The sequence below is a fragment of the Sus scrofa genome, chromosome 14 (assembly GCF_000003025.6).
Source record: "Sus scrofa isolate TJ Tabasco breed Duroc chromosome 14, Sscrofa11.1, whole genome shotgun sequence".
In the NCBI taxonomy this organism is placed as follows: Eukaryota; Metazoa; Chordata; class Mammalia; order Artiodactyla; family Suidae; genus Sus; species Sus scrofa.
The window spans coordinates 17,042,135-17,068,977 of NC_010456.5; the positions used below are offsets into that span (position 1 = coordinate 17,042,135).

Below are 26,843 nucleotides of genomic sequence, written 5' to 3' on the forward strand. Positions count from 1 at the left end.
GGGCTTCCAGGTCCGTAAGACTCCCTCTAGGGCATCTGGTGCCCAGACTCGTGGTACCTACAGCCCTGAATGTTTCTGCAGAGCTGAGGCTGGTGGTCACAAGCTCTTCCCAGACTGCAGGTGTCCCAGGAAATAGTGGACCCCTGGAGGACCATGTTGACATGCTCCCCAGATGGAAAAGGATGAACCAAATGTCATGCTCTTGCACCCAGATTCAAGCTGTATGTCTCATGCCAGAGAATTTTGTGAAATAGGGTCCCTGGCTTCATTCTAAGTCTTGTGGGTGCCTTATCAGTGTTTATTACTCACTTTTATTCTCCGGGGAGCTTTTTCTTTTGAAAATGCTGACATTTTGACTTTTATTTTGGGGGAATGGGTGAAAAAAGGCACTCTGGGAAATCAGAGACCCATGATGGTTTTAACATTAATTAAATGGAAAACGTTAATTAAAGGTGGGTTACCTCTTTTATGCCACACTCTGCAGTCTGTCTTGGTTTCCAGGTGCAGCTGCGAATTGAGTACCCGGAACAGTGCCTGGCATAAATTAGATGCTCAGTAAAGGCTTGTTGAATGACTGCTAAATGCTTCTTTTTCCTCGCTAGCAGCTGACTAACCTAGCAGTGTTTGAAAGGCAGCTGGATAATTCTGGGCCAAGTAGGAGTTTGGATTCATATTAAAAGAGATTGAAGACTAAGCCTGGTGCAGGCAGATCATTCCTCTAGACTCCTCAACTGACTTCTGAAAATTATGCTGCGTTGGCTTTTATGCGATGGCATGAAATCTAGTCAGAAGTTAGAAAAAGGAAGGAAAGATATTTACAGAGACAGAATTGGGGCACCCTCTTAGCCAAATACTGTCTGACCGAAAACTGAGTCCTTAATATAAGGCAGAGTTTTCTGGAAATAGTTTCATTCGGCTATGGCATCTTGTCATGCATGTTGGTCAAATGATTCTTGAAGCTCAAAGAGCAAGCACAGATGCCTGGTAAAGACCACAGACAGAAATCTTTTGAATTAGAGCTTCTGTTTTAGACGTGCGACAGTCTCTCAATGATGGTGTGAAACAGATGTGTGAACGCTCAGTTATCCATACACATTCCCAAACCCCAAGGGCTGACCTGAGTGTATCTTACAGTGCTTTGCACTATAAAATTAACTACAACTTAGGGAATATGTCCAAAAATGCAGATGTTTGATTTTTCTTTTATTTTTAATGTCATTGAATAGAGATGCTTGTGCACATTTCTTTTGATTTCTCTCACACGGAGAAAATTCTTCATCTTCTGTGCAAATTCTACCAAAGCCTGCTTAAGTTTGTCCCCATCATGTTACAAATACTAATAGGGAGGGACAGGAACCCCAAGGTCAGCACACAATAGCGGGAAGGAGGAAGGGGTGTGTCTGAAGTGGGACCCTGTAAGACATAGCTGTCGCCAAAAAATCTGTCATTCCAACCAAACAGCCCAGGGCAATTTAGTCCTGAACCTCTAGTTCCGTTGCCATGGTTTCTAGACAAAGACAGCAGGACTGCATTCCAATTATATCCTTCAGAATGACAGATAACTGAAATATAGGAAATGGGGTAGTAAAATTTCAGGTCACCTAGGAAAGAAGTGATAGATGCAATGACAGAAAGTGAGAAGTTCAAGTTTATGTTTGTCTTAAAAATACTCTTGTGATGGAGAATGCAAATGTCCAGTCTGCAAACTCTCCAGACTTTCAGTAGTACTTTTATCCACACCCAGTTTACTATTCAAAACCAGGTCTCTCCTGCTTAATAGAGGTTTCTTAATAGCATTTTAATCTCAAAGAATTCATGAATTAAGAGAATCTAAGAAAAAAATCTCTTGATCTGTGAGAAGTAAAAAGCATTCATTGACTTCTGACAATACTGCAAATACATCAATGCCATATTTCCCCTTATTGCTGGAGTCAAATGTAATATTCTGTTTTTCCAGTGGGCAGTATTATTGTAAACTTTGCACCCAGCTTTGGCCATATCTGATCATCAATAATATTTTGCCAAGGTCAGCAGAAAGTTTGCTGCTGTGTTCTTAGAATATAAGGAAGATACTCGCCTCTGTTCAATGAAAGAAACCGTTAGAGAGAGAGCAAAAGGTTCATCATGAACGTTGGAGTGGTGTTCATGGTACAACTTGAGTGAACAATTTTATGTTTTTGCATCTCTGCAATTAAGCAGAAGTAGAACATTTTAATCCCAAGGCAATTCTGGGTAGCTTATTTAATCATTAAAATTTAAAAAAATTAAAATCTTTAATGTCTTATGTCAGTTTCTTCATCTATAAAATAGAATAATGCCCACTTTTTAGCGTTGTGATTTTAAATTATACAATGCATATAAAGCACTTGACTCAGCATTTGGTATGTCACATACCATTAAATCAATGGAGCAAATGTATGTATACAAAGGTTAAGAAAAAAGTAACTTAGATGTGAAATTAGATGTGTTTCAGTGATGGTGAAAAAAAAGCACTCATTTAATAAATAGAATTTCAAGGCTTACTGCCAGCAGTGAGACAGAAAATTCTAAATGCCCTGAAGCCTGCAATTATGTCTCCTGCGTTTCTTTTTGGGAATATTTATTTTATGACACTCCAGGGATAACATAACATTTCTGTTAACACACTGAAGACAGTTGTTACAGTTTCATAAAAGTCAGTTTTATCACTGTTTTTATGCATAAATTCAAAAAGTTTAGCTGGATTCTTAAGTTTTACTGTTACCATATTCAGGATACATTTTATTTTCTTAGCAAGAATTGTTTTGTTTTTATAATGAAGGTAATTAAGAAAAGCTGATTTATTTAATGAGGTTTCCATATGATAAAACTTGCAAGAATCACTCTATCTTTTATGTAAATAATGGCAATACAAAAGAAAAAAGAAAGGCTTTTGCATATTTGCTTTGCTTTGGCTATCTGGTCTTCACATGTTGTGCTAAGTCTTTCTCATTTACAAACCCTGAAATTTGATATTCTATCATTTATGTGTGTATATCGTATATATGTGTGTGTATGTAATAAATGTAATAAAGTTGATAATTTTAGTGAGTTTTTATGAGCCAAGTAAGTGGAAACATGGGGAATTTCAGATAAAAATAAAGACTCACTTGCTTTAGAATTATATAAAGATAGCTTTAATTTATCATTCACATTTTAAAATTACTCCTTTGTTCCTGAAATTGTGGAATGAGAAAAATGTGAGCTATTATTTCTAGAACAAACACAAAGGCAAAAGCGCCAGTAATTCAATTTCTTTCCCTCTGTCTCTGTGTTCTAAGTGCCTTAGAAGGGATATACTGCCCATGGAGCAGGGGACATGCTGGCACCACCAGGGTCCCTGCCTGCAGATAGAATTTTGAATTCTTTCTCATATGTATCTCATCTAAGGCATGACTATGCTTCCTTGGAAGATCAGAAAGAAGTATCTCCTCTCATCTAAAAGCTGAGGTGGGGAAGTGACATGTCTATTTTTGTTGTCAATTTATAACATAGGTTGCCAAACAAAATGACATTCTATCAGAATTGTCAAAATGATGCTGACATAGTGTGGAGAGGGTGCTGGGGGCTTACCTTGAAAGAGATTTCATATTGCTCTCCTCCCCAGATTTCCAAGCCTGGATCATAGCCTCCTAACTCCCAAAACCATTTTCGATCCACAGCAAAGAGACCTCCAGCCATAACGGGAGACCTGTGAAACGAATAAAACAATCTTTAAAGGGCAATGGACATCAGGGATAATGATATTTTGCTTGGGGGAAAAAAAAAGAGCAAACTTCAGGGTAAGTTTCTGTGGTCACTGCAGGGAGCCTTTCAGCATGGGTTTTCTGTGAATGGACGTGAGTTCTCATTGAGTCTCTGATTGCTCCTGGAAGCCCCATGAGCTTTGAACTTCACAGTTCAGGTTGCAGGGCAACTCACACATTGACTCTGTATGTGTCATCAGAGAGAAGTACATGGTGACTAGTGGCTGGTAGATTGGGGAATAGCAATCAATTTTATAGCTGTTCCTCAAAGTGAAAGAGAGATCTTATACCATCGGACAGATAGAAGTACAGAAAACTTGTAGATCATATCTTTGATCTCATCTCGTTCTCCTTGCATATTCACCAAGCACCCACCATTTTGGGGCCATGTCCATTTTACAGACTACGAGGCAGTCAGTTAGAATAAAATAACCAACTAGCACTAGTTATTTAATTAACATGCCAAAGTTGGAATTTAAAATAGGTTTTTTCACTTTAATTATGTACTTTTTGAAGTCTACCTTTCCAGGAAAAATTATTTTTTGATCAAATAATATTTGATCAAATAATATTTTTCTGCTCTTGCTAGGATCCATTGGAAGTTCCAGGGTGCTATGTAATGAGATAATTTATAATTAATGGACTTGGACCTAAGATATTTTGCAGTTCCAAGGCACTTTTGTGTTGTTGAATGTTCACTATGTGCTGGACTACCAGCTAAGAGTCTTGTCCTTGATTAGTCCTCACAGCAGCCCTACAGAGAGCATCCCTGGGCATAGTTTGGAGAAACAGGCAGAGAGAGGTGGGGTGTATTCCCCAAGGTTGAAACTAAGCTGTGATGGTGACAGGGCTAGACCACGTCCTCTGATTTCGATGCTTTTGACTTTCTTACTGCAACACTGTTTCAGTTTCAATGTTTAGCAGGTAAAGAGAGGCAAGGACATAAATATGGGCACAGAACAATTAGACAACACCCTTTTGCTGACCAAGCAAATATGTTAAAACCCACAGGGTCAATATAGTTTTTGTTGCAGTTCTGAAAACTTTTCAAAATAAAGGATATTTATACATAAGAATACAAGGCACTAAATGTTGAAGACACATTTAAAAATATATCTAAATATGTTAGATGCACCAATTTACAGACCAACTGAAGTTGTGTTCTTGGTAATGTTTTCTGGGGCATTGGAGGGATATAAACCTGAATTTGTTTAAGTGCATTATATATTTCAAAGACTTTGCATGTTCATATGGTTCTTGGCCTAATTACTTCAGTTTAAGATTTAAAAAAATGTGTATACTCTATATAGATGGAAAGATTATAAGGCAGGAGAGGGATTGGTTTTTCCCCTCCTAAGAAAGTGAGCGGAACTCAAAAAATAGCACAGAGAATCTCATGCCATTTAAATATTTTGTTTGAAATAAAAGTCAGAACCAGATGTCCCTTACTTTAGCCCTCTCTCCAGCAGCCTAATCTTTTCCCATTTCCACGCACTGAATTTCAGAGGGGAATCGCAGCTGTAACTGGAATAAATTAGGACACTACCACGTACTGGGTGCCATTCCCCAGTGAGCATGTTGGCTCAGGGTAATCTTTAATCCTGTAGGGCTTGGGGATAAGTGATCAGAAGTTCTCAATCCTACTCAACCTGAACCACAAATAGAAAGGTCTTAAGTCCTACAAATACATTCTTATTTGTTTGTGTAAAACACAAGACTAGGGTGCCGCAGAATGTACACTGTGCAGAATGATTCTCCAAACTAGAATTATCATTAGTATTGAACTAGTATAGCTATTGAGCAAGAGAAAGTCCTATATTGATATTTTTATTGTAAAGAATTTGTTGGAAACACAATATCTTGTCTTCTTAATGAACTTATAAAACACCCATGGAGCATAGTTTTGGTTAATTTGAGGCATGATAAAATAAATTCAAATGGACCCCCTTTACCCTCATTGATGTTATAGCCAAGCCCCAGATAAATTAGAGTTTCCTGTCTTTTTTTTTTTGTCCTTTTAGGGCTACGCCTGTGGCATATGGAAGTTCTTAGGCTAGGGGTTGAATTAGAGCTGCAGCTGCCAGTCTACACCACAGGCACAGCAATGCCAGATCTGAGCCTCATCTGTGACTTATGCCACAGCTCATGGCAAGGCTGGATCCTTAACCCACTGAGTGAGGCCAGGAATTGAACTCATGCCCTTATGGATATTAGTTGGGTTCATTAGCACTGAGCCACGACGAGAACTCCCCAAATTTCCTATCTTGATTAGTGTGAATGACTGGTAAGAAACAAACCTTTTATTTATTTATGTATTTACTTATATCTGTCCATCAATCTTTGAAATAGCTTAATTGAGCTGTAGCTGACATACAATGAATTGCAAGTATTTTCAGCAATTTGATAAATTTTGACTTATGAATACCCTGTGTAGACATCACTACATTCAAGAAAATGAACAAATCTATCACTCCCCCCAAAGTCTCTTCACTGTAACCCATCCCTCCTGGCTCTCTCCTCTTCCCTTCCTCTAGGATGCATGGATCTGCTATCTGTCACTACAGATTAGTTTGCACTTTCTAGAATTTTATATGAAGGAATCACACAGTAGGTATTCTTCTTGGGGAGGGTCTGGCTTCTTTCATTCAGTATCATTATTTTGAGATTCACTCCTTGTCGTGTGTGTTAATAGTTTCTTTCCTCTTTGACTGCTGAGTAACATTCTGTTTGCATGAGTGTACTGCAGTTTGATTATCCATTCACTCACTGATGAACATTTGGGTTGTTTCTAGTTCGGGGCTATTAGAAATTAAGCTGCTATGAATTTTGTGTACTAATCCTTGTGTGGATGTTTGCTTTCCTTTCTCTTGAGGAAATGCCTGAAGTGAAATGACTATGTCTTATGGTAGGTATGGGTTGACCTTTTAATAAAACTGTCAAACTCTTTTCTGGAGTAGTTGTATCACTTTATATTCCTACCAGCTGTGTTTGAATTAGAGCTGCTACCCATCTTCAAATACTTGATGTGAGCAGTCTTTCGAAATGTAGTCATTATTACAGGGGTACAGTGGTATCTTTCGTGGTTTTATTTTGCATTTCCATAATGATTAATGCTGTTGACCATCTTTACATCATTTCTCTTTTTTTCCTAGTCAGTCTGACTAGGGGTTTGTCAATTTTACTGATCTGCTTAAAGAATTAGCTTTTGGTTCCATTGATTTTTCTCTATTATGTTTCACCTTTATATTTCATTGATTTCTCCTGGGTCTTTATTAGTTTAATTATTTTACTTACTTTTGTATTTAATTTACCCTTCTTTTTCTAGTTACTTAGGGTGGAAACTGATATTATTGATTTGAGACTTTCTTTTTTCCATAGCTATTTAGTTTTATAAATCTCCCATAAGTACTGCTTTAGCAGAATCCCACAGGCATACAAAAAATGATATGCAGCGTTCTCAGTTTCATGATGTTCAAAATAATCCCTAATTTCCTTTTTGTTTTCTTTTTTTGACCTATGGGTTATATAGAAGCATGTAATTTAGTTTGCAACTATTTGGGATTTTTTGGGAAATCTTTCTGTTATTGATTCTCATATAATTCCATTGTGGTCAGCGAATACACTTAGTATGAATTGAATCCTTTAAAATTTATTGGGATTTTTTTAAAATGGCTTAAAATACGGACTATCTTGGTAAATGTTCCATATATGTTTGACAAGAATGTGTATTCTGTTGCTATTGAGTGGAGTGGTCTATAAATATTTATTAGATAAAGTTGGTAGTATTATTCAAGTCTTCTGTATTCTTACTGATTTTCTGTCTCCTTGTTCTATCAATTACTGAGAGAAGGTATTGAAATCTATGACTGTAATTCTGGATTTGTTTATTTCTCCCTGCTGTTCTATCAGTTTCTTGCTTCATGAATTTTGTAGCTCTGTTAATAAGTGCATAAATGTTTGGAATTTTATGTGCTCTTGTTGACCTCATCCTCATTATAAAGTAACTTTTATCATCCCTGGTAATATTATTTTCTACTCAGACATTGATTTTGCTTGGATGTTAATATAACCATTTCAGCTTTCTTTAGATTTGTGCTATCTAAACACTAATATTTATAACCTTGTATATGTTTTAATTTTACCTTTTACACTACTTGTGTCTATATTTAAAGCGGTTTTCTTATTGGCAGATTATAATTGAATATTGCTATTAAAAATATCTGCCTTTTCATTGGGTTTTTGAGGTCACTTACTTTTAATAAGATTATTCTTGTGGTTAGGTGTTAAGTCTATTATTTTTTCTTTGCTTTCTTTTTGTTCCATCTGTTGTTTCCTTTTCCTTCTTTTGATTTTTGGATATTTTTCATGATTTTACTTAGTATCTTTTTTTGACAATGAAAATTCTTTGTTTTGTTTTGTTATTTTAATGGTAGCTGTAGCAGTTTATATCATACTTATTTATTTATTTATTTATTTATTTATCTGTCTTTTCTAGGGCCTCACCTGCAGCATATGGAGGTTCCCAGGCTAGGGGTCCAATCAGAGCTATAGATGCTGGCCTACACCACAGCCACAGCAACATGGGATCCAAGCTGTGTCTGCGATCCACACCACAGCTCATGGCAGCGCCAGATCCTTAACCCACTGAGCGAGGTCAGGGATGGAACCCACAACATCATGGTTCCTAGCTGGATTTGTTAACCACTGAGCCACAACGGGAACTCCCATGTTTATTTTTTCAGTTTCCCTTCTAGGGACATTTTACCTATATCCATATTTTATAAGAACCTTTTGATAGTATCCTTTCATTTCTACTCCCCCAATGATGTCATACATTTTACTTTTATATGTTACAAATCCCAGGCCATATAATTATTTTTGTTTAAGCAGTCAGTTATCTTTGAAAATATTTAAATAATAAAATTTCATACATATGAAATTACATTATGAACATCATTTCTGTTTTCCCAATTATTTTGGTTAGATTCAGATTTCTTTCTTTCGTTTTTTTTTTTTTTTTTTTCTTTGCCACTTCTTGGGCCACTTCTGTGGTATATGGAGGTTCCCAGGCTAGGGGTCAAATTGGAACTACAGCCACTGGCCTACATCAGAGCCACAGCAATGCAGGATCTGAGCCGCGTCTGCAACCTACACCACAGCTCATGGCAACGCTGGATCCTTAACCCACTGAGCAAAGCCAGGGATAGAACCTGCAACCTCATGGTTCCTGGTCTGATTTATTAACTACTGAGCCACGACGGGAACTCCTAGATTCAGATTTCTATCCTTCTGCCCAGAGTACTTTCTTCAGCGTTTCTTGTAGCGGGAGTGTGTTGGTGATGAAGTCTTTCATCTTTTGTATATCTGAAGACATCTTTTTGGTCTATGCTTTTTTATTTTTTTTAAAGATGTTCTTGCTGGCTATAAAATATTGTTAACAGTTTTTTCACCTTTTAATTCTCTAAAGATCTAGCCTACTCTCTTCTCACCAGTATCGTTTCTCATGAGAAATGTGTCGTTATCTGTATCTCTGATTTTCTGTATACACTGAGTCTTTTTCCTCTCTGACTGCTTTTAAGATCTCTGTGTCATTGGATTTGAGATAGTTTATTATGATGTGACATGTCATGTGTAGTTTTCTTGGTATAGGTTTTTGTGCTTGGTGATAGTTGAGTTTCTTGGATTGGTAGGTATAATTTTCATGAAAATTGGGCAATTTTGACCACTATTTCTTCCAATATTCTTTCTGTTCTTACCTTTCTTTTGTATCCTCTAGAGACTTCAAGTGTACACTTTGTCTCTTTTTGACTGTTATTTCTTCTAATATTCTTTCTGTTCTTACCTTTCTTTTATATCCTCTAGAGACTTCAGGTGTATGTACTTTGTTCTCTTTTTGTCTTTCATTTTGAACAGTTTCTATTGCTATATCTTCAAGCTTACTAATTTTTTTTTGGTAAAGTATATTCTATTGATAGTCCCCTCCAAAGCATTTTTAATCTCACATGTTTTTGGTCACCTTTAGGATTTTAATTTTGGTCTTTTTATATCTTATATTTTTGTTTTTAACTTTCCAAACAGTTATAGTTACCCTCTTAATGTCCTTGTCTGTTAATTCTTAGTTAACATCTTCAATTGATTGAATTACCCATTCATTATGGGCCATGCATTAGTGCTTCTTTGCCTGCTTGTTAAATTTTTCATTGAGTTCTAAAATGTTTTGGGGGCTGGATATTTTCGACACTTTTGAGCTTTGTTCTGAGATGCAGTTACAGTGTTTGGAAATAGTGTGACCCTTTTGTATCTTGCTCAAAATATATTAGGCAGCCTGGAACAGTGCATAATCTATGGCAAGTTATTCACTACTCTTAAGGCAGACCTTTCTGTGTGCTTCTCTCAGTGTCCTGCCAATCATTAGGTTGTTCCGCCTGGCTGGTGGAAACAGTCTTCCCAGCCTTAGGTGCGTTCTAGGCACTGGCGCTGTTACCTCTAATTCTTTGGAGTGTTTTTTTCTCAGTCTTAGGTAATTTTTCATACACACGCTCTTGCCGGTCCTCTCTGAGTACTAAAGGTGTACCCTCCACAGATTTTCAGACACCCTCTCGTGTGGTTCTTTCCCCATGGTGTTCTACCCTTGAAATTCTAGCTGCCTTATTCTGTCCAGAATCCCAGTTCCACACTGACTCAGGCTGGTCCTACCTGGGTTCCCCTCCCTTATGTCACAACCTGGACACTTTCTCAAGTCAGTAAGCTCACCTTAGGGTTTTCCATCTCTCAGGGATCAATGTCCTTCAAGACCAGATATTCAGTGTCACGTATTTTATTTTTTATTCAGGTGGGAGGGTAAATCTGGTCCATACACCTTCATCTCGTTCAGATGGGAAGTCTGCAGATCCACCCATTAATCTTCATTTTAGAACATTTGAAAATATGTAATTATTTCAACTAGATAATATATTCACATGTTTATAAAAATTCTTGCTCCTACTTCTATCCCCTGCCATTACTTCTCCCATCACAAACAACCGTAATTTTTTTCTTAGGCATCCTTCTAGAGGTATTCATGCTCATATGAGCAAATACAAATATAACTTATTTTTCTTCCTACTCTGTGAAAATGATTGTATGCTACATAAAATGTTCTTTACCTAATTCTTTTTAAAACTGCCTAATATGTTTTAATGATCATGCAATATTGAAAAGTGCTTCCTTTTTCTATTTTTTTTTTTTGTCTTTTGTCTTTTTGTCTTTTTTGTTGTCGTTGTTGTTGTTGTTGTTGCTATTTCTTGGGCCGCTCCCGCGGCGTATGGAGGTTCCCAGGCTAGGGGTTGAATCGGAGCTGTAGCCACCGGCCTACGCCAGAGCCACAGCAACACGGGATCCGAGCCGCGTCTGCAACCTACACCACAGCTCACGGCAACGCCAGATCGTTAACCCACTGAGCAAGGGCAGGGATCGAACCTGCAACCTCATGGTTCCTAGTCGGATTCGTTAACCACTGCGCCACGACGGGAACTCCCCCTTTTTCTATTTTTTAACATTTGCCCATGATTTCATTATGCATAAAGATGTGTGTATATATTTATATATCTATATATATAAATATGTATATCTATATAAAATATAGATATGTTTATACATATATACACATTTGATGAACATTTAGAATATTTTTGGTATTGTACTATTTCAGAATTTCTACAATAAACAATATCACTTATGTATCTTTTCCATATGTGTGAGTAAATGCAGGAGAAATTCCTAGAATTTAACACCTTGGTTGTTATAAAGAGTACAACTGTAAATGTTGATTTACTTTTCCACTTCTGGAAGTTAAAAGTTCATGGTAAATTGTGTCCCAACCTGGACCTTAAGTTCTTATTTCATACCAGTCCAAACACAGTGATCTAGGGTCCGGTAGAATAAGAGGAGGGTCAGATAAAAGTAGCAATCCTACTGAGAAATTATAGGTCTGTCATAAAATATTAGTATCCCTCAGACTATAAGTAGAAATCGCAAAAACATGTTATTATTATGACAATGTTTGGAGAGGAGTTGTGGAAAAGTTTCACAAGGTAAATCATTTGAAAAAGAGGAAAGAGAGGATGGATTTGAGGTGAAGGAAGACGGTGTACAAAGACCCTGTGCCGTATGACGATCTGACCTCTTAGAAATGTGGTTCTCGGTTTCCTTTCATTTTAGTGGCTTTGGTGAGGATCCTGAGCATGTGGGTTGAAATGTGAATTTGATCAGAAATGAAAAGGCACGCTTTCCCCCAGGACTCCATCAAGCCAAATCAATCAGCATAGAGATGAACCACATAATTTCCAATTATGTAACTAGAAATTTTGAGTTGGCCCATGACTCTGAACAATTACAGCTAATGTGGAATTATTTTCCACTAGCATTCAATTGTTGAGTAAAATGATACTGTAGATTAAAACAAAATATTTTTCCTAATAAGTTCTTTTAAGTATTAGATCATTGCTTAAATTAGAATTTTGTAAAGAGTGGCTAAATAACTCCTGATAAATTTGTTTGTATCATTTATATTTATTTATTTTTAACAATTAATCTTTTTTTTGAAGTACAGTTTATTTACAGTGTGTTAGTTTCAGGTCTGCAGCACAGTGATTCAGTTTTGTGTGTGTGTGTGTGTGTGTGTGTGTGTGTATTTACCTATCCATATTCCTTTTCAGATTCTTTTCCCTTATAGGTTATTGCAGAATATTGAGTATGTTTCCCTGTGCTATATGGTAGGTCCTTGCTGTTCATCTATTTTATATATAGTGCTGTATATCTGTTCATCCCAACTTCCTGATTTAGCCCTCCCTCCACTGCCTTTTCCCTGTTGGTAACAATACATTCTTTTCTCTGTCTGTGGGTCTATTTCTGCTCTGTTCATTTGTATTTGTTTTAGATCCCATATATAGGTGATGGCGGATCGTGTGTCTTTAAAAAGGAAACGTGGGGGTATAATTTCATTACTCTTCATTGTGTAATGGGAACTGGGGATGAGAGAGGAATGTGACCCTTGTGTTGTGCTAGGAGGAGGTCGCTTTAGGGGGAAGAGTGAGGTGGATCCTTAGCTGAGAGAAGGAGGCCTGTTCAGAGGCCAGGATGCAGCAGTGGAGGGAAAACCTGATTCCAACTATAGGAAACCACACACTGCCCCCTCAGGATTAGGCTGTCTAAAGGGAGAAACAACCCTGCTCACATGTAGCCGGAGGGCTTGTTGGGTAATGAGGTGACACTTAGGTTGGGGCTGGGGCTGGTGCTGGGGCCAGCAGAGCCCGTGAGCTGTCTGTGGAGGCCCTCCCAGACATGTGACCAGTTCTGTGCCTGGCATCTCTGCCCTTCTTCTTCCTGGGCTGCACCAGACTGCTGGCCTTGACATTAATTAAAAAAAAAAAAAAAAAGCCCTAGCAAGAACAGCAGCAGTGGTTTTCTGCTTCTCTTTTCTAAATGCCGTAGTTCCTGGGCTGTGTTCTGGGAGTGAGGGGCTCTCTGCCTCCCCAGGTTGAGGCTGGATGAGTAACACAGTGAACCAATTGCGGATCTCAGACAGTCACGTCTTGTCAAACCTGGCCTCGCCTGTCTCCACCGCGTGACCTGGCTGACATCACAGCGACAACTAGCTTCGTACATGAGACTCTCCTAGATCATCGGGCTCCCTAGAGCCACCAGATGACCATGGCCATGCAAGAGACCCCGAGTATAGGGTGCCGACCGTCCTGCTTGGCTTGAGCCTGAGGCTTTCCTGGGAATGCTGGGCCTTCACTGCTGACACAGAAAGTTCCAGGCAAACCACCTGGAGCCACTCAGCCCATGAATTCAGGCCAGTGGGAGGGCCTCTCAGTGAAGCTTAGTCTCAATTCCTGCCCTCAGATTTGGGAGCCACAAAATGTGTGCTTTCACAAGCCCCGGATTTTGAATCCCAAGCATTTAAAGAGGATACATTAGCCACCCTCTTATGATACTGATAAATGACCACAATCCTTGATAGAGACAGGATTTTAGTTAGTTGCTTAATTTCTAAGCTGTAAGATAGGCTTATTTTTATAGGTATAATTTTTAAAGTTATCAGCATTAATGTCCTAGTGTCTGTTGCAATGCATACCTGGATTTCAGAGCTGCTCATAAGAAAAGTAAAAGCCTTAATTTTTTTTTTAAAAAAGGTTCCTATTTTTCTAGATTTTCAAATGCAAGTGTTCATGTTTAGAAAAGAGTTAGTAGGAAAGGCATAAGGGCCAACCAGTTATCAAGAAACAGGTGGCGTTACGACTTCTCAGCTTTTCAAATCAAATGAAGAGGAAAACAAAATTATAAATCATAGAATGAATTTTGTACTGTTTTGTGCCATGATTTATAACTTTGTTTTTGTCACAAACATAAGCACATAGAACACTAAGTAATTGTTTAGAAGGTTTTGTAACACTGAATGTACCTTTTGCTGCTTGCTTCATGTTCAGAATGGTAGACCCTCCGGTGAAAGGCTATAAAGCGCTGATGGGAGAGGAAAGCTTGCGGAGTCGGTGCAGATTCTATGGGGCCTCAAACCACACTGTGGCTGTGGAAAGAGTGTTTCCTGTGACCTTCCAGTAAGGGTAGTGGTTCCAAAGTTGCTCAGGACACTGCTGCCGCCCTAGTTGGCACTGTCCAGTGGTTGGCACTGACCTAACATGAGGTGAGGTAGAAACTTCTGGGTGGGCAAAGGCTGCATCATCAGGCATCTCAGTGGGCAGAGGAGGGAATGGGTGAGAGGTGCCGAGTGTTCTTTTTTTTTTTTTTTTTGTCTTTTGCCATTTGTTGGGCCGCTCCTGCGGCATATGGAGGTTCCCAGGCTAGGGGTCCAATCGGAGCTGTGACACCAGCCCATGCCAGAGCCACAGCAACGCGGGATCCGAGCCGCATCTGCGACCTACACCACAGCTCACGGCAACGCCGGATCGTTAACCCACTGAGCAAGGGCAGGGATCGAACCCGCAACCTCATGGTTCCTAGTCGGATTCGTTAACCACTGCGCCACGATGGGAACTCCCCGAGTGTTCTTACTTCTGTGATGTGACCAAGATGTTGTGTCCCTCACCTTCTCTCCTGTGGTCTAAAATGGTGTGGGTAGTGTGCTATGTGTGTGAGGGTGGTGTGTGTGTGATGTGGGATGTGTGTAGTTGGTGTGGGTGTATGTGTGGGGTGTGTGGTATGTGTGGTGTGTGTATGGTGTGGTGTGTATAGTTTGTATGTATGTGTGTGTGTGGTATATGTGGGGGGGTGTGCAGTGTGGGTGTGGTATGTGGGATGTGTGTGTGTGGCGTGGTGTGTGTATGTGTGTAGTGTGTATGTGGTTGTATTTTGTATGTATGTGGTATGTGGTTTGTGTGTGTGTGTTGTGGGGTGTTTGTGGTGTGTGTAGTTTGGTGTATGTGTGTTGTCTACACATGGTGTGTGTGTAGGGGGTATGTGGCGTGTGGTGTGTGTGTGTGTGTGTTTGTGTAGTATGTGGGATGTATGGTGTGTGTGGTGTGTATGTGGTGTGGGGTGTATATTTTGTGTGTGTGCGTGTGTGTGCGCACTTATGCAGGTGCTGCTGGAAGACCTAGCAAGGATGGGTGGCAGAGTGACCCCCTCAGGGGGGTGGGTGGATAGACCCCCAACCCATGTGGATAGAGCTGATGTTCTCGTAGTTCTGCTCTGAAGCAGGTGTCCCTGAACTAACCGTGGTCCCCACAGCACAGCTCCTGGTCTCCCCAGGAACCTTTCCTCATCAAGTGGAGTGTGAGTCCCCTCCTGTCCGTGTCCCTTTATGCCACGCGAGGAACTGGAGCATTGGCTCAAAGTATAGTTTTAGATTTTTCTTATATTCCAAAATCATGCCCCATAAAATTATCCTGGGACTCTTTCTGAATTCATTCATTTGTTGTTGTTGTTGTTGTTTTTTAATTTTATGAGGTGCAGTTGATTTGCACTGTTGTATTAGTTGCAGGTGTGTAGCAAAGTGAACCAGTCATGCATACACACCCATTTTCACTCCCGTATAGGATTTTTGGGAACACTGAGCAGCCCTCCCTGCGCTGTGCAGGAGGCCCTTGTTAGCTTTCTCTTTTATATACAGTGGTGTGTATGTGTTAATCACATCCTCCCAGTTTATCCCTCCTTTCCCCTTTGGTGACCCTAAATTTGATTTCAAAACCGGTGGGCTTATTTCCGTTGTATAATGGATTCATTCATCTCTAATTTCTAAGTGGCCACAGGTTTTCTCTGAGGCTGTAGGATTATGTATCAGGACAGTGGCCATGGTGACTGCATCCATTATCCTTGTGGTATCAAAACGGTGCCAGCTCTGCCCACCTGATGGGACAGAAAGGGCCGTGTGAGCAGGGACAGTCAGATTATAGTCTGTGTCCATCTGTCAGACAGAAGGGCTGCAGTCTCTGCCCACTAGATTTTTCTGGTTCTCTGGGAGGCCCAAGGGAGGTCACATGTCTGGGAGCAAGTCTGCTTGTGCTTTTCTTTTTCTTTTCTTATTACTATTATTTTTTTTGTCTTTTGTCCTTTTAGGGCTGCATCCATGGCATATGGAGGTTCCCAGGCTATGGGTCTAATCAGAGCCGCTGGCCTACGCCAGAACCGCAACAATGTCAGATCCGAGCCATGTCTGTGACCTACACCACAGCTCACGGCAATGCCGGATCCTAAACCCACTGAGCGAGACCAGGGATGGAACCTGTAACCTCATGGTTCCTAGTCGGATTCGTTTCTGTTGCGCCACGATGGGAACTCCTGCTTGTGCTTTTCTACAGCAGCCCTTCTAGTTGCTGTGCTGCTGTGCCTGGCACCAGCCCCCGGCGGAGAGGCTGCCTCGCTGGCCATGATCCTGTCTGCTCTGCCAGCTCCTGGAGCTGCCCTGGACTGGGTCCTTGGCCACACAGCCTTCCATGCCCTTGAGTTGCACAAAGTCCTCCTCCAGCTCCACTCTGACTGCTTCCGAATATGCTCTCCATGGGGCCACCAACCAGTATCTCAGGCCATACAGGGGCAGAGGCGCATTCATCACCTCGGGGTTTTCCTTGTCGCCTTTTGGCTCCTCTCTCAGTTCCCCACACTCTTCTGCTCTGGTCTGAATGTGCGAGTCCCCACAAGATTCATATGGTGACCCCTAACCCTGAGTGACACCGTGAGGAGGGGGGCTTTTGAGATTAGGTCTGAGGATGGGACCCTCGTGGGTGGGATTAGTGCCTTTCTAATGTGGCCTGAGAAAGCTGCCTTGTGCTTTTCACCTTGTGAGGACATGGTGAGACATTGGCTATCTGCAGTCTCGAAGAGGGTCTTCGCCAGAACCAGACCACATTGGCACCCTGATCCCAGACTTTCAGCCTCTAGAACTGGGAAGAATAAATGCCTGTACTTTATAAGCTTCCCTTCCACGGCATTTCCTTATGGCAGCCTGTAAGGCTAAGACATCCATCTTTGCCCCTTCTTTAGCACCAACACAGCCAGCCTCTGAACCCCAGTTTGGGCTTGTTTCTATTTCATAAATCAGTTCAGACTTTGTAACACTGTTGGATGGAGATTCCAAAATCCTCCTGTTTCCAAACTTATTCATCTTCCAAATGACCTTCATCCTTTCCAAAAATCAGTATCTTTTTTGCCTTTTTTTTTTTTTTTTTAGGGCCACAGCCATGGCATATGGAAGTTCCCAGGCTAGGGGTCGAATCAGAGCCACAGCTGCCAGCCTACATCACAGCCACAACAACACCAGATCCAAGCTTCGTCTGTGACCTGCACTACAGCTCATGACAATGAGGGGTCCTTAACCCACTGAGCAAGGCCAGGGATCAAACCCGTGTTCTCATGGGTTCATTACCACTGAGCCACAACAGGAATTCTCTAAAATCCCTGTTTTGATGTGGGTGCACCTCAGACCCTCACACAGTGTTGAATGCAGGCAGGTCTTTGAGATCCTTGTCTCACCTCTGTTCTGGTCCATCGTGGTCCATATGCCCTGACACTCTGCCATCCATCCCTGGAATGAACCCCTCTCTTTGCCATCCCCCTCCCTTGCCAGGCTCTTACCACTCCTGTCAGTACCAACATCAAGAGGAACACAGGAATCATGTGAAATGGCAGAGCACATCACTTATTTCATCGGTAACAGAGCCTGTTCAGAGCTAAAATCCCAAGTGCAGGATAGGGAGCCTTTCTTCTTGGATACAAATAGAACTTTTCATTCAAGGGATAAATGCTAGTTATTAAAATCCAAGCATGGCTGAAACTGCAGGAAAGCTTGTTTTATGCTTCATTTATCTAATAAACATTTGACAGTCTCTTCTTACAAAAACATTACCCCTTCGTCTTAGTGAGGAATGCAAAATATGCATTTTTCCCTTTGGCACTGGTTGCAACTCAAAGGCAATTTTAGTCTCATTTCCTAGCATTTTAGATCAAGTTAGAACTGACTGTAAGTGGCATGGATTTTTAATACCTCTTATCAAACCTTTACTGTTTAATACATTTATGCTATACATCTACCCCCTGCTTGATGATCTTAATTCCTTAGAAACAAAACAGAGCAAAAGAAAACAGGGACTGAGGAAAAGAAATGTAAAGCTAAAGGGCTATAACTACAATTTATAAAAAGTCTGCAGAAGAACATCACCTTCTTTTTCCCTCTAGGTCAGTACATCCACAAAGAATTTCATCCAGCTGCATGTGGCGGGAGAGAACCCCTCACTGAGCTCTGCATCTGCTTTCCCCTCTGTTTCTTATCATAAGGCAGTTTTCAGACACAGTCAAAAAATTCTTCGCTTCTCTTCCCATGGAGAAGTGGGTCTGTGGGTCTCCATCCCTGTCCTTGAACTTGGATGAGATTATGACACCTTGGATCCACCTTGGATCCACCTGCCGTCTGGAGCCTGGCAGACAGATACCTTGTAGCTTCCGAGCTGCTTCATGGGAGACATGCAGCTTCTGTAGTGCTGGTTGGACCACTACAACTCATAGCTTTGAGCTGCCCCAGGAACTCAGCCTTCAGGCTAGGCAGGTGCACAGACCACACACAGAAACCACCTGGAGGGGCCTTGATCCCTCTGGTCCTGTGGTCTTCTTATTTTTCCTTTTCCTCTGATTTATTTATTTTTTTTATTTTTAAAAATTTTATTGGGGTATAGTTGATTTACAATGTTTTGTTAGCTTCAGGTTTATAGCAAAGTCAATTAGTTACCTGCATATACATCTATCCATTCTTTTTCCCAAGATAGGACATTAGTAGACCTCCCTGTGCTATACAGTGGGTCCTCGTTAGTTATCTATTTTATATGTTGTAGTGTGTATGTGTTAGTCCCATCTTCCCAATTTATCCCTCCCTAAAACGTTTTCCCCTTTGGTAATCCTAAATTTGTTTCTGAAATCTGTGATTTTGTTTCTGTTTTATAAATAAATTCTTTTGTATCATTTTTATTAGATTGCACATGTTGGGACATGTGGTGGACATTTAGGTTGTTTCCATGTCTTGGCTATTGTATATAGTGCTGCGATGAACATTGGGGTGTATGTATCTTTTTTTTTTATCAAGAAGTTTATTTAAACAAGATGCTTAACTTGAAGGGAAAACTATCTAGGATCTCTTTCTTTCTCTTTCTTTCTTTCTTTCTTTCTTTCTTTCTTTCTTTCTTTCTTTCTTTTCTTTTCTTTCTTTCTTTCTTTCTTTCTTTCTTTCTTTCTTTCTTTCTTTCTTTCTTTCTTTCTTTCTTTCTTTCTTTCTTTCTTTCTTTCTTTCTTTCTTTCTTTCTTTCTTTCCCTCTCTCTCTTTCTTTCTCTCTTTCTTCCTTTCTTTTTTGCTTTTTAGAGCCACACCTGCAGCATATGGAAGTTCCCAGGGTAGGGGTTGAATTGAAGCTGCAGCCGCCGGCCTACACTAGAGCCACAGCAACACCAGATCCAAGCCACGTCTGCATCCTACAATATAGCTCACGGCAATAGGGAATCCTTCACCCACTGAGCGAGGCCAGGAATGGAACCCGAATCCTCATGGATACTGGTCAGTTTCATTCCCCCTGAGCCACAATGGGAACTCCAACGATGGCCATTCTGACTAGTGTAAGGTGGTACCTCATTGTAGTTCTGACTTGCATTTCTTTAATAATTAGTGATGCTGAGCATTTTTTTCATGTGCTATTTGGCTCTCTGTCTTTTTGTCTTGATGAAGACTCTCCTTCCTCATGTCTCTGTTGTTTTTTAAGAATAGATTTAAAAAAAATTATGCTGGCTTCCCAAATTCATAATTCATTTTTCAAAATAACAAAAAGAAAATTAATCCTTACCACCAAATCTATGCCATGCTACCTGTTGCTATGTAACAAGCCACCTCAAAACTGAACGATGTACAGCATGAAATATTTGGGACACACACTGAAAATTACTTGTTTATCTGAAATTTGAATTTAACCAAGCATTTTATCTGGCAATCCTAGGACATAGGAAGGTTCTTTCTGATAGTGTTTTTACATCAATACAAGGAAATAAATTAGATTGGCTTTGCTTGGAACTGACGAGTTGGGCTACAGCCCCCGCCGTGGCCAGTGGCACCGAGTTTATTAGGAGAAGAAGGGGTGGGGGTTGGGAAAATGTCTTGGTCGTCTCAATCTCTTACACACTCAGTTTTCACTTTTCTTTGATTGTGTTTCACTTTTACCTTGATCTATCACCAGAAGAATAAAGACACATGGAACTGTAGGCTCAGAGTTATTGGACCTGCTGGTTAAATCCTTAATGGTTCCAGAGATGAAGATGATTATCTATATGGGCTTTTGTTGCCAGTATAGATAATGTAGCATCCGTTTTATAGGCATGGTCCTAGTTCATGTTTCTGTAACAAATTGCTATAAAACCAGGTGGCTTACAAACAACAGAAAATTCTCTGTCCCGGGTACTGAAGGCGAGACCGGCTGAGGTCAGGCCACCAGCATGGGCAGGGTCTCCTGAGTGCCCTCTTGTGGTGCAGACTGCTACCTCTTACATCCTCTCGTGGCAGAAAGACGGCTGCCTAGCTCTCTGGGGACGTCTTAATAAGAACACTAATCCCATTCACAAGGGCTCCACTCTTATGATCTAAGTACCTCCCCCTTCTAATACCACCTTCTAACACCATCACTTGGAGGGGGGGTTAGGATTTCAACACAGAGTTTTGGAAGGACTCACACATTCAGTCCCTAGCAGATATTGATTTGCCAGTGACTTTTTCTAGCCGCTACCTAACACATGACCAAAGAGTAAGTGGAATAGTCTACTTCTTTGCAATTAAATAAAACAGTGACCAAGAACCAAGGCTCAGGGGAGTGAACGTGGCAGGCAAAAATGAGGAGGAACCTTTCTGTCCCTTTGGTGCCCAGCATGACTGGGGAAGACAGGCACAGAATCAGCACAAAGTGGTGTGAGAAATGACTTAGTTGTGTAGGGCACTTTATGGTATTGCTAGAGGATATGTACCTTTACCTGAGTGGGACAATAAGGTGAGCAGGGCTCAGCCAGAAGAGAGAAGAAGCCTTGTAGGGCAAAGGAAGTAGAACAAAGGAGTCTCCATTATGGCTCAGTGGGTTAAGGACCCGATTAGTATCCATGAGGACGCAGGTTCAATCCCTGGCCTCTCTCAGAGGGTTAAAGATCTGGTGTTGCTGCAAACTGCCGTATAGGTCACAGATGTGGCTCAGAATCCACTTTGCTATGGCTGTGGCCAGTAGCTGCAGCTCTGATGAGACCCCCTAGCTTGTGAATTCCCATATGCTCTGGGTGTGGCACTAAAAAGAAAGAAAAAAAAAAAAAGGCAGACAAAGCCCATAGAGAGAGCACCATGTGTCCCCAGTGGGGTTTGCAGAGTGTGGAGTATGTGGGATGTATGTGAGTGTATATAAGTATAAGCCTTGGAAACTCAGTTGAAGCTGGACAATCAAGTGCAAAAGGTTCTGGAGGGTGGGGTCAGAGTGTCAAAGATCCTGTGAACCATTTCATGGAGCATGAATTTGATTTGGAGCTTTCAGTTTTTACTCTTTGCTGGGCCGTAGAGTTTGATGACAGCTACTGTCTTTCTCTAAATAAAGGCGTGTTCACCTAAAATTCTGCATGAAGATTCAAGAGAATTAGAGATGTTCTTGGAAAGCCCAACCAAGAAGGTTTCCGATTCCCAGTCTAATGATCTTAGTCAATTTTTGGTGACTGGGAACCTCCAAAGAATTTTAACCAGGGGGATGATGCCTGCAGACTTTTTGACTCATGGATCTGATGGCAGCATAGAGGGTGGATTGATGGTGACTACTCTGACGAGGGGAACCCAGTTGGCGGGTGACAGCTGTCCAGGTGAGAAGTGATGCCGTGTTGTGTTAGTGCTGTGGAAACAGTAATGGATGGACTGAAATTTAAGAGGCAGAATTGTTAGGACTTAGTACCTGAATGCTGTGGGGGCCAAGAGTGGGATGGGTAAGCAGCTTGTTATCAAATAACAGAGGCAATGCAAGTTTAGCAGGAACATAAAAGACCAAGCTAGCATTACAGTTTGGGGTCATAAAGTAAGAGCTGACTACAAAAAATTGAGGCATCGTTTCTTGATTCAAACTCTGAAAGCAATCTGGAAAAATGTGTTGTTTCTTGTAGTTACTCTTTAGAAAGGTCTCTGAAGGCTACAAAATGAGTGAAATGTTTTTGAAGGATGACTTTGTGGATGGATATTTCCGCATCTTCCTTCCTTCCTTCCTTCTTCCCTTCCTTCCCTTCCTTCTTTCCTCCCTGCCTCCTTCCCACCTCCCCTCCCTTCCTTCCTTCCACACCCACAACATATGGAAGTTGCAAGGCTAGGGGTTGAATTGGAGCTGCAGCTGCCAGCCTATACCACAGCCACAGCAACACAAGATCCGAGCCACATCTGTGAACTACACCACAGCTCACGGCAATGCCAGATCCTTAACCCACTGAGCGAGACCAGGGATCGAACATGAATCCTCATGGATACTAGTAGGGTTCATTTCCACTGCGCCACAATAGGAACACGTAAGTGTTTCTTTAAGATGTCACCACACTGCAATCAATCCTTGCAGAAGATATATTGAGAGAGAAGATATTTATATTGAGGTTCATGTGCTTAGAGAGGGTAGTGCTTAAAAAATAAATGAGATGAACAGAAGGCAATTAGAATAAACTCTGACTTATTTTACTAATCAAAGGGAAGGGTCAGTTGAAATTCATTATAAATCTGGAGTCTAGGATACCATTTTCATTCATATTCTTATCCTAAAAATAATCTAAAGGAAAACATGGTTTTTTCAACTATCATGCAATATCTTCCTCTTTCTGCTCTGCAAATTAGCAAGGGGGAATGTATACAATCAAAACTCTCCTTAACCTCCTATGACTACTATTAACAAAAATCAGTGTCTTTTGATGGAAACAAATCCCAGAATATCTCTGCATCTTTTTCCTTTAAAAATCCTGAACTTCACCAGACACTCCTCCCTGGCCATTGAGAAATAACAGCATCCCTTGCTTTGAGGGACCATTTGGAGCATCCTGTCCAAGTTTTACAGGAACAATGGGACACACAGACACTCACATGAAGTGAGGTACCGGGTCAGAGAGGGGGATGATGCTGTGCCCTCTTGGACTGGAATGGGTGAGTGTGGAGGCTGGAAGGTTGGTAGGGAACACCTTTGACATGTCTCTCATGATAGGACATGGGATGAGAAGGAAGGACGGTGAATCATTGTCAGGATGTCTAGAGTGTCTCTGTGGGGCCCCCTTCCTGCTTGGGAATCTTGGGATGCAGGCAGACAAGTACCAGGAGGTGCATCCACCACTCATGGGCATGTTTCTTGAACTGGGTATGTACATGTCCAGCTTACTGAGAGGCCTGTTTGGATGTTCAGGAATCAGGAGGAAATCAGGTAAAAGCTGTTCTCTCCAGAGGGAGGAAGGAAAGAAAGCTGGGGGCTGGAGGGCTGCATGGAGGAGACCTCAGGAAGGCGGTTACAGCCTGGTCCCAGGAAGAATGAGGATGTAGTGGAGGACCTCTGCCCCTCCCCTTCCCCACTCTGTTTTTCAGCATCTGCAGTTACAGCCTTTTTTTTTTTTTTTTTTTTTTTTTTTTTTCTTTAACTTCTTTTTAGGGCCGTACCTGCAGCATATGGAAGTTCCCAGGCTAGGGGTTGAATTGGAGGCCTACGTTGCAGCCAAAGCAACACAGGATCTGAGCTGCCCCTGCCACTTACGCTGCAGCTTGTGGCAATGCTGGATCCTCAACCCGCTGAGCAAGGACAGGGATTAAACCCTCATCCTTAGGGACACTATGTCAGGTTCTTAACCTGATGAGCCTCAAGGGGAATGCATATAATTGTAGCCTCTTAACTCTGTGAGTCAGTATCTGAGACACTCTGGGCCTGAAAAAAAAAGTTTGGAAATTATTTGTAGGAATGTTCAAATGAATGCCAACATGGCAGCGGACCCTCAGGTGGCGGTGTATTTTTTGCAATTTGGTTTTCACGGGCCTGGAGAACACCATACATGTTTCCATGGAATTGATTTATTCCACGATCCTGCTTGGTGTTTTCTTGTTTTTTACCTTGGTCACATTTCTTAATAACCCTGAGATGGGTTTGTCATGCATCTATAAGCAGATGAAAGACCAGTCATCAGTAAACTAGACATTTTTTTGCCATAGGCTCCATCTGAGCCATTTGATTATCTCTCAAACCAGAACAGGTCCTGTTTTGCTCTGTAACTTGCACTGTCCTGCGTCCAAAGTTTTTGAGGAATAAACTTTTCATGTTGCATCACACAACTGCCTATGAAACTACTCCTCATAAAAGGGGCCAAAGGCTGAATGTACACAGGCCCAGGGCCAAGGCCAAGGGGTATTGCCTGAAATGGTGCTGTAAAACATGGAAGGAAGGAATGGATTCTTTACCCTGATGTAATAAAAAATACTATAAAGTTTAAAAAATGTACAATTATAGCAGTTGTGGGATGGTGTAGAAATTGGTTCAACTAGGAGGGACTCCTGGACTGCTGGGGTTTTTATGATCCTTAAATTGACCCTGGGAGAGGGTTAGCAGACATTGGATTTCTGTCTTTTTAGATGATGCTGATGGCAGGAAACATCACCTAGACCTGCAGAGCTCAGAGCAAATAGCAGGGTGGGTGGACTCAGGGGAGAAAAAGAAGAATGTGGGGAATGGAAGGAGATGTTATGAACAATCAACTCTGCTTTAGGAGCGGCCCCTCTCCCTATCCTTGTCCTTCTTTCCAGAGCCCAAGGGGTGAGAAACCCACTGTGAATGCATTGATCAGGTGTGGGGTGATGGCCCGTAATTAGAGGGCAAAATAGGATCAGCTTCATGGAACCACATGGCGTGAGGCAGAGGAGGGGAGGAATGAGTGGGGTGGCCAGAGGGTGGTGTGTGGACGCTGACTGCCACAGACACACAGATGACAGGGGTTTGGCTCTCAAATCATGGCAACTTAGAACACATTGGAAATGAGTTTCTGCTGAGGCCAATAGGTGAGGATGGAGCGCAGAGGAATGGGAAACAGCTAAGAGTGGGAACTTGCGGGCCTGGTGTGTGGGTTCAAGTCCTTTCTCTGTGACTTACTGGGGGGTGGGGGTGACTTGCTGTCTCTGACTCAGTTTCCTCTTTGTAATATTGAGCTGATAATTATAGATAACATTTACTTATGAGGATAAGTGGACAGCGAAAACACCAGAACCATGCTTGTCCCAGGAACTCTTTGGGAACACTGGCTGCTGTTACAGGCAGTTTGTGGGAATAAGAAGGTGGGGAAAATTCTCACAAAATTCACATGAAGTTGATTTTTTTTGTTTGTTTCTACTTATTTTTAAAAGCTGTGTTTGGAGAATTCTGTAACTTGATATTTCTTTTTGGGAGGCATGCTTTTCCTAGACAACATTCATGCACTTTGAGGTGATAATATCACCAGATTCATGGAGCCGACATCACTGCTTTGTCATTCATGCTCACCAGCAGCCCTTAGTCCCTTCCTCCTTCACCACCTGAGGTCCTACATCAGCCCCAGCATCACCTGCAAGATGGGCTCTCACTGGTGGAGTGTTCTAAGCTCTGGCAATTTGTTTCAGTTCCTTTTAGTTTTCACTGACATGCTCACATCACTCCTTATTTTGGCATAAATTCCTAAGTGGAATCAAGAGTGTTGAAAGCATTATCCATGCTGACCACAGCAGGTACGTCTGCAATGACAGGGTGTGTAGTTCCTTCAATCCTGAGGTTGCGCTTCAGGTTTCTTCGATGGCACGAAAGCCTTGTCTCACTTTCTTCCAAGAACTGTGGCTCATTTGAGAGTTGAGTCTACTCTGCTCCCTGCCACTCCACTTCATTCCAGCAAACTCACAGCATGGTCCACGTGTGGTGGAAATGAAAACACAATCAAGGCAGAGTCAGTTCTCAAGGGGAGTTTATACCTGTAGTTTCCAGTTTTGAATTTGGACAGCAAATAGTAGCAAATTTGAAAAGCACGTACAGTAGATGTTTCTGAGTTAGCTTGTCATGAAGCAGTCCATGGGATTTCAGTCCTACAGGCTGCTGGTGTTCCACGAGATCCCCCCTTTCTGCTTGAACACCCCCCCCCCCCGCCAGCCCCAGCAAGTGCTGTGGGGACTGTTCACAGCTGCTTCTCCTCTGAAAAACTGTCTTTGGCTGAAGGCAGATGTCTTGCCCAGAAAAGGCTGTGAGGTTATGCCTCCTTCTCTCTGTTACCCTCAGGGGCGGCCATGACCAAGCTTACATGGGGTGAAAAAGCCCAGCCCTCCCTTCTCACAGAGGGTCAGCTCTATGTGTGAGCTGTGCTCAAACCCCTCAGATTCAGGGTTTGCCCTTCTTGGCTTTTCTCTCCACTTTCCATCAACCCTGCCCCCTTGCAGGTCCTTCTTGAAGCAACTCCCACAAGAAGTGAAATGCACCAAATCCCCGTCTCAAGCTCTGCTTCCCGGAAACTCCATGGAAGTCCATTTTCTTACTGTTGATTATTTCTGGGATTTACACTAGGAGGTATTGGTTTATCTTCATCATT

General features: G+C 41.5%; 1 protein-coding gene across 6 annotated transcripts in view; it reads right to left on the bottom strand.

The window, feature by feature from the left end:
* The window catches only part of GALNTL6 (polypeptide N-acetylgalactosaminyltransferase-like 6), a 1,214,871-nt gene that overhangs the window by 109,281 nt on the left and 1,078,747 nt on the right, over positions 1-26,843 (bottom strand). For all 6 annotated transcript variants that reach the window (XM_021072439.1, XM_021072442.1, XM_021072445.1 and 3 more), the window contains one exon: positions 3,592-3,709. In XM_021072439.1, the coding sequence (XP_020928098.1) occupies positions 3,592-3,709 (118 nt within the window). The remainder of the gene's footprint in view (positions 1-3,591; positions 3,710-26,843) is intronic.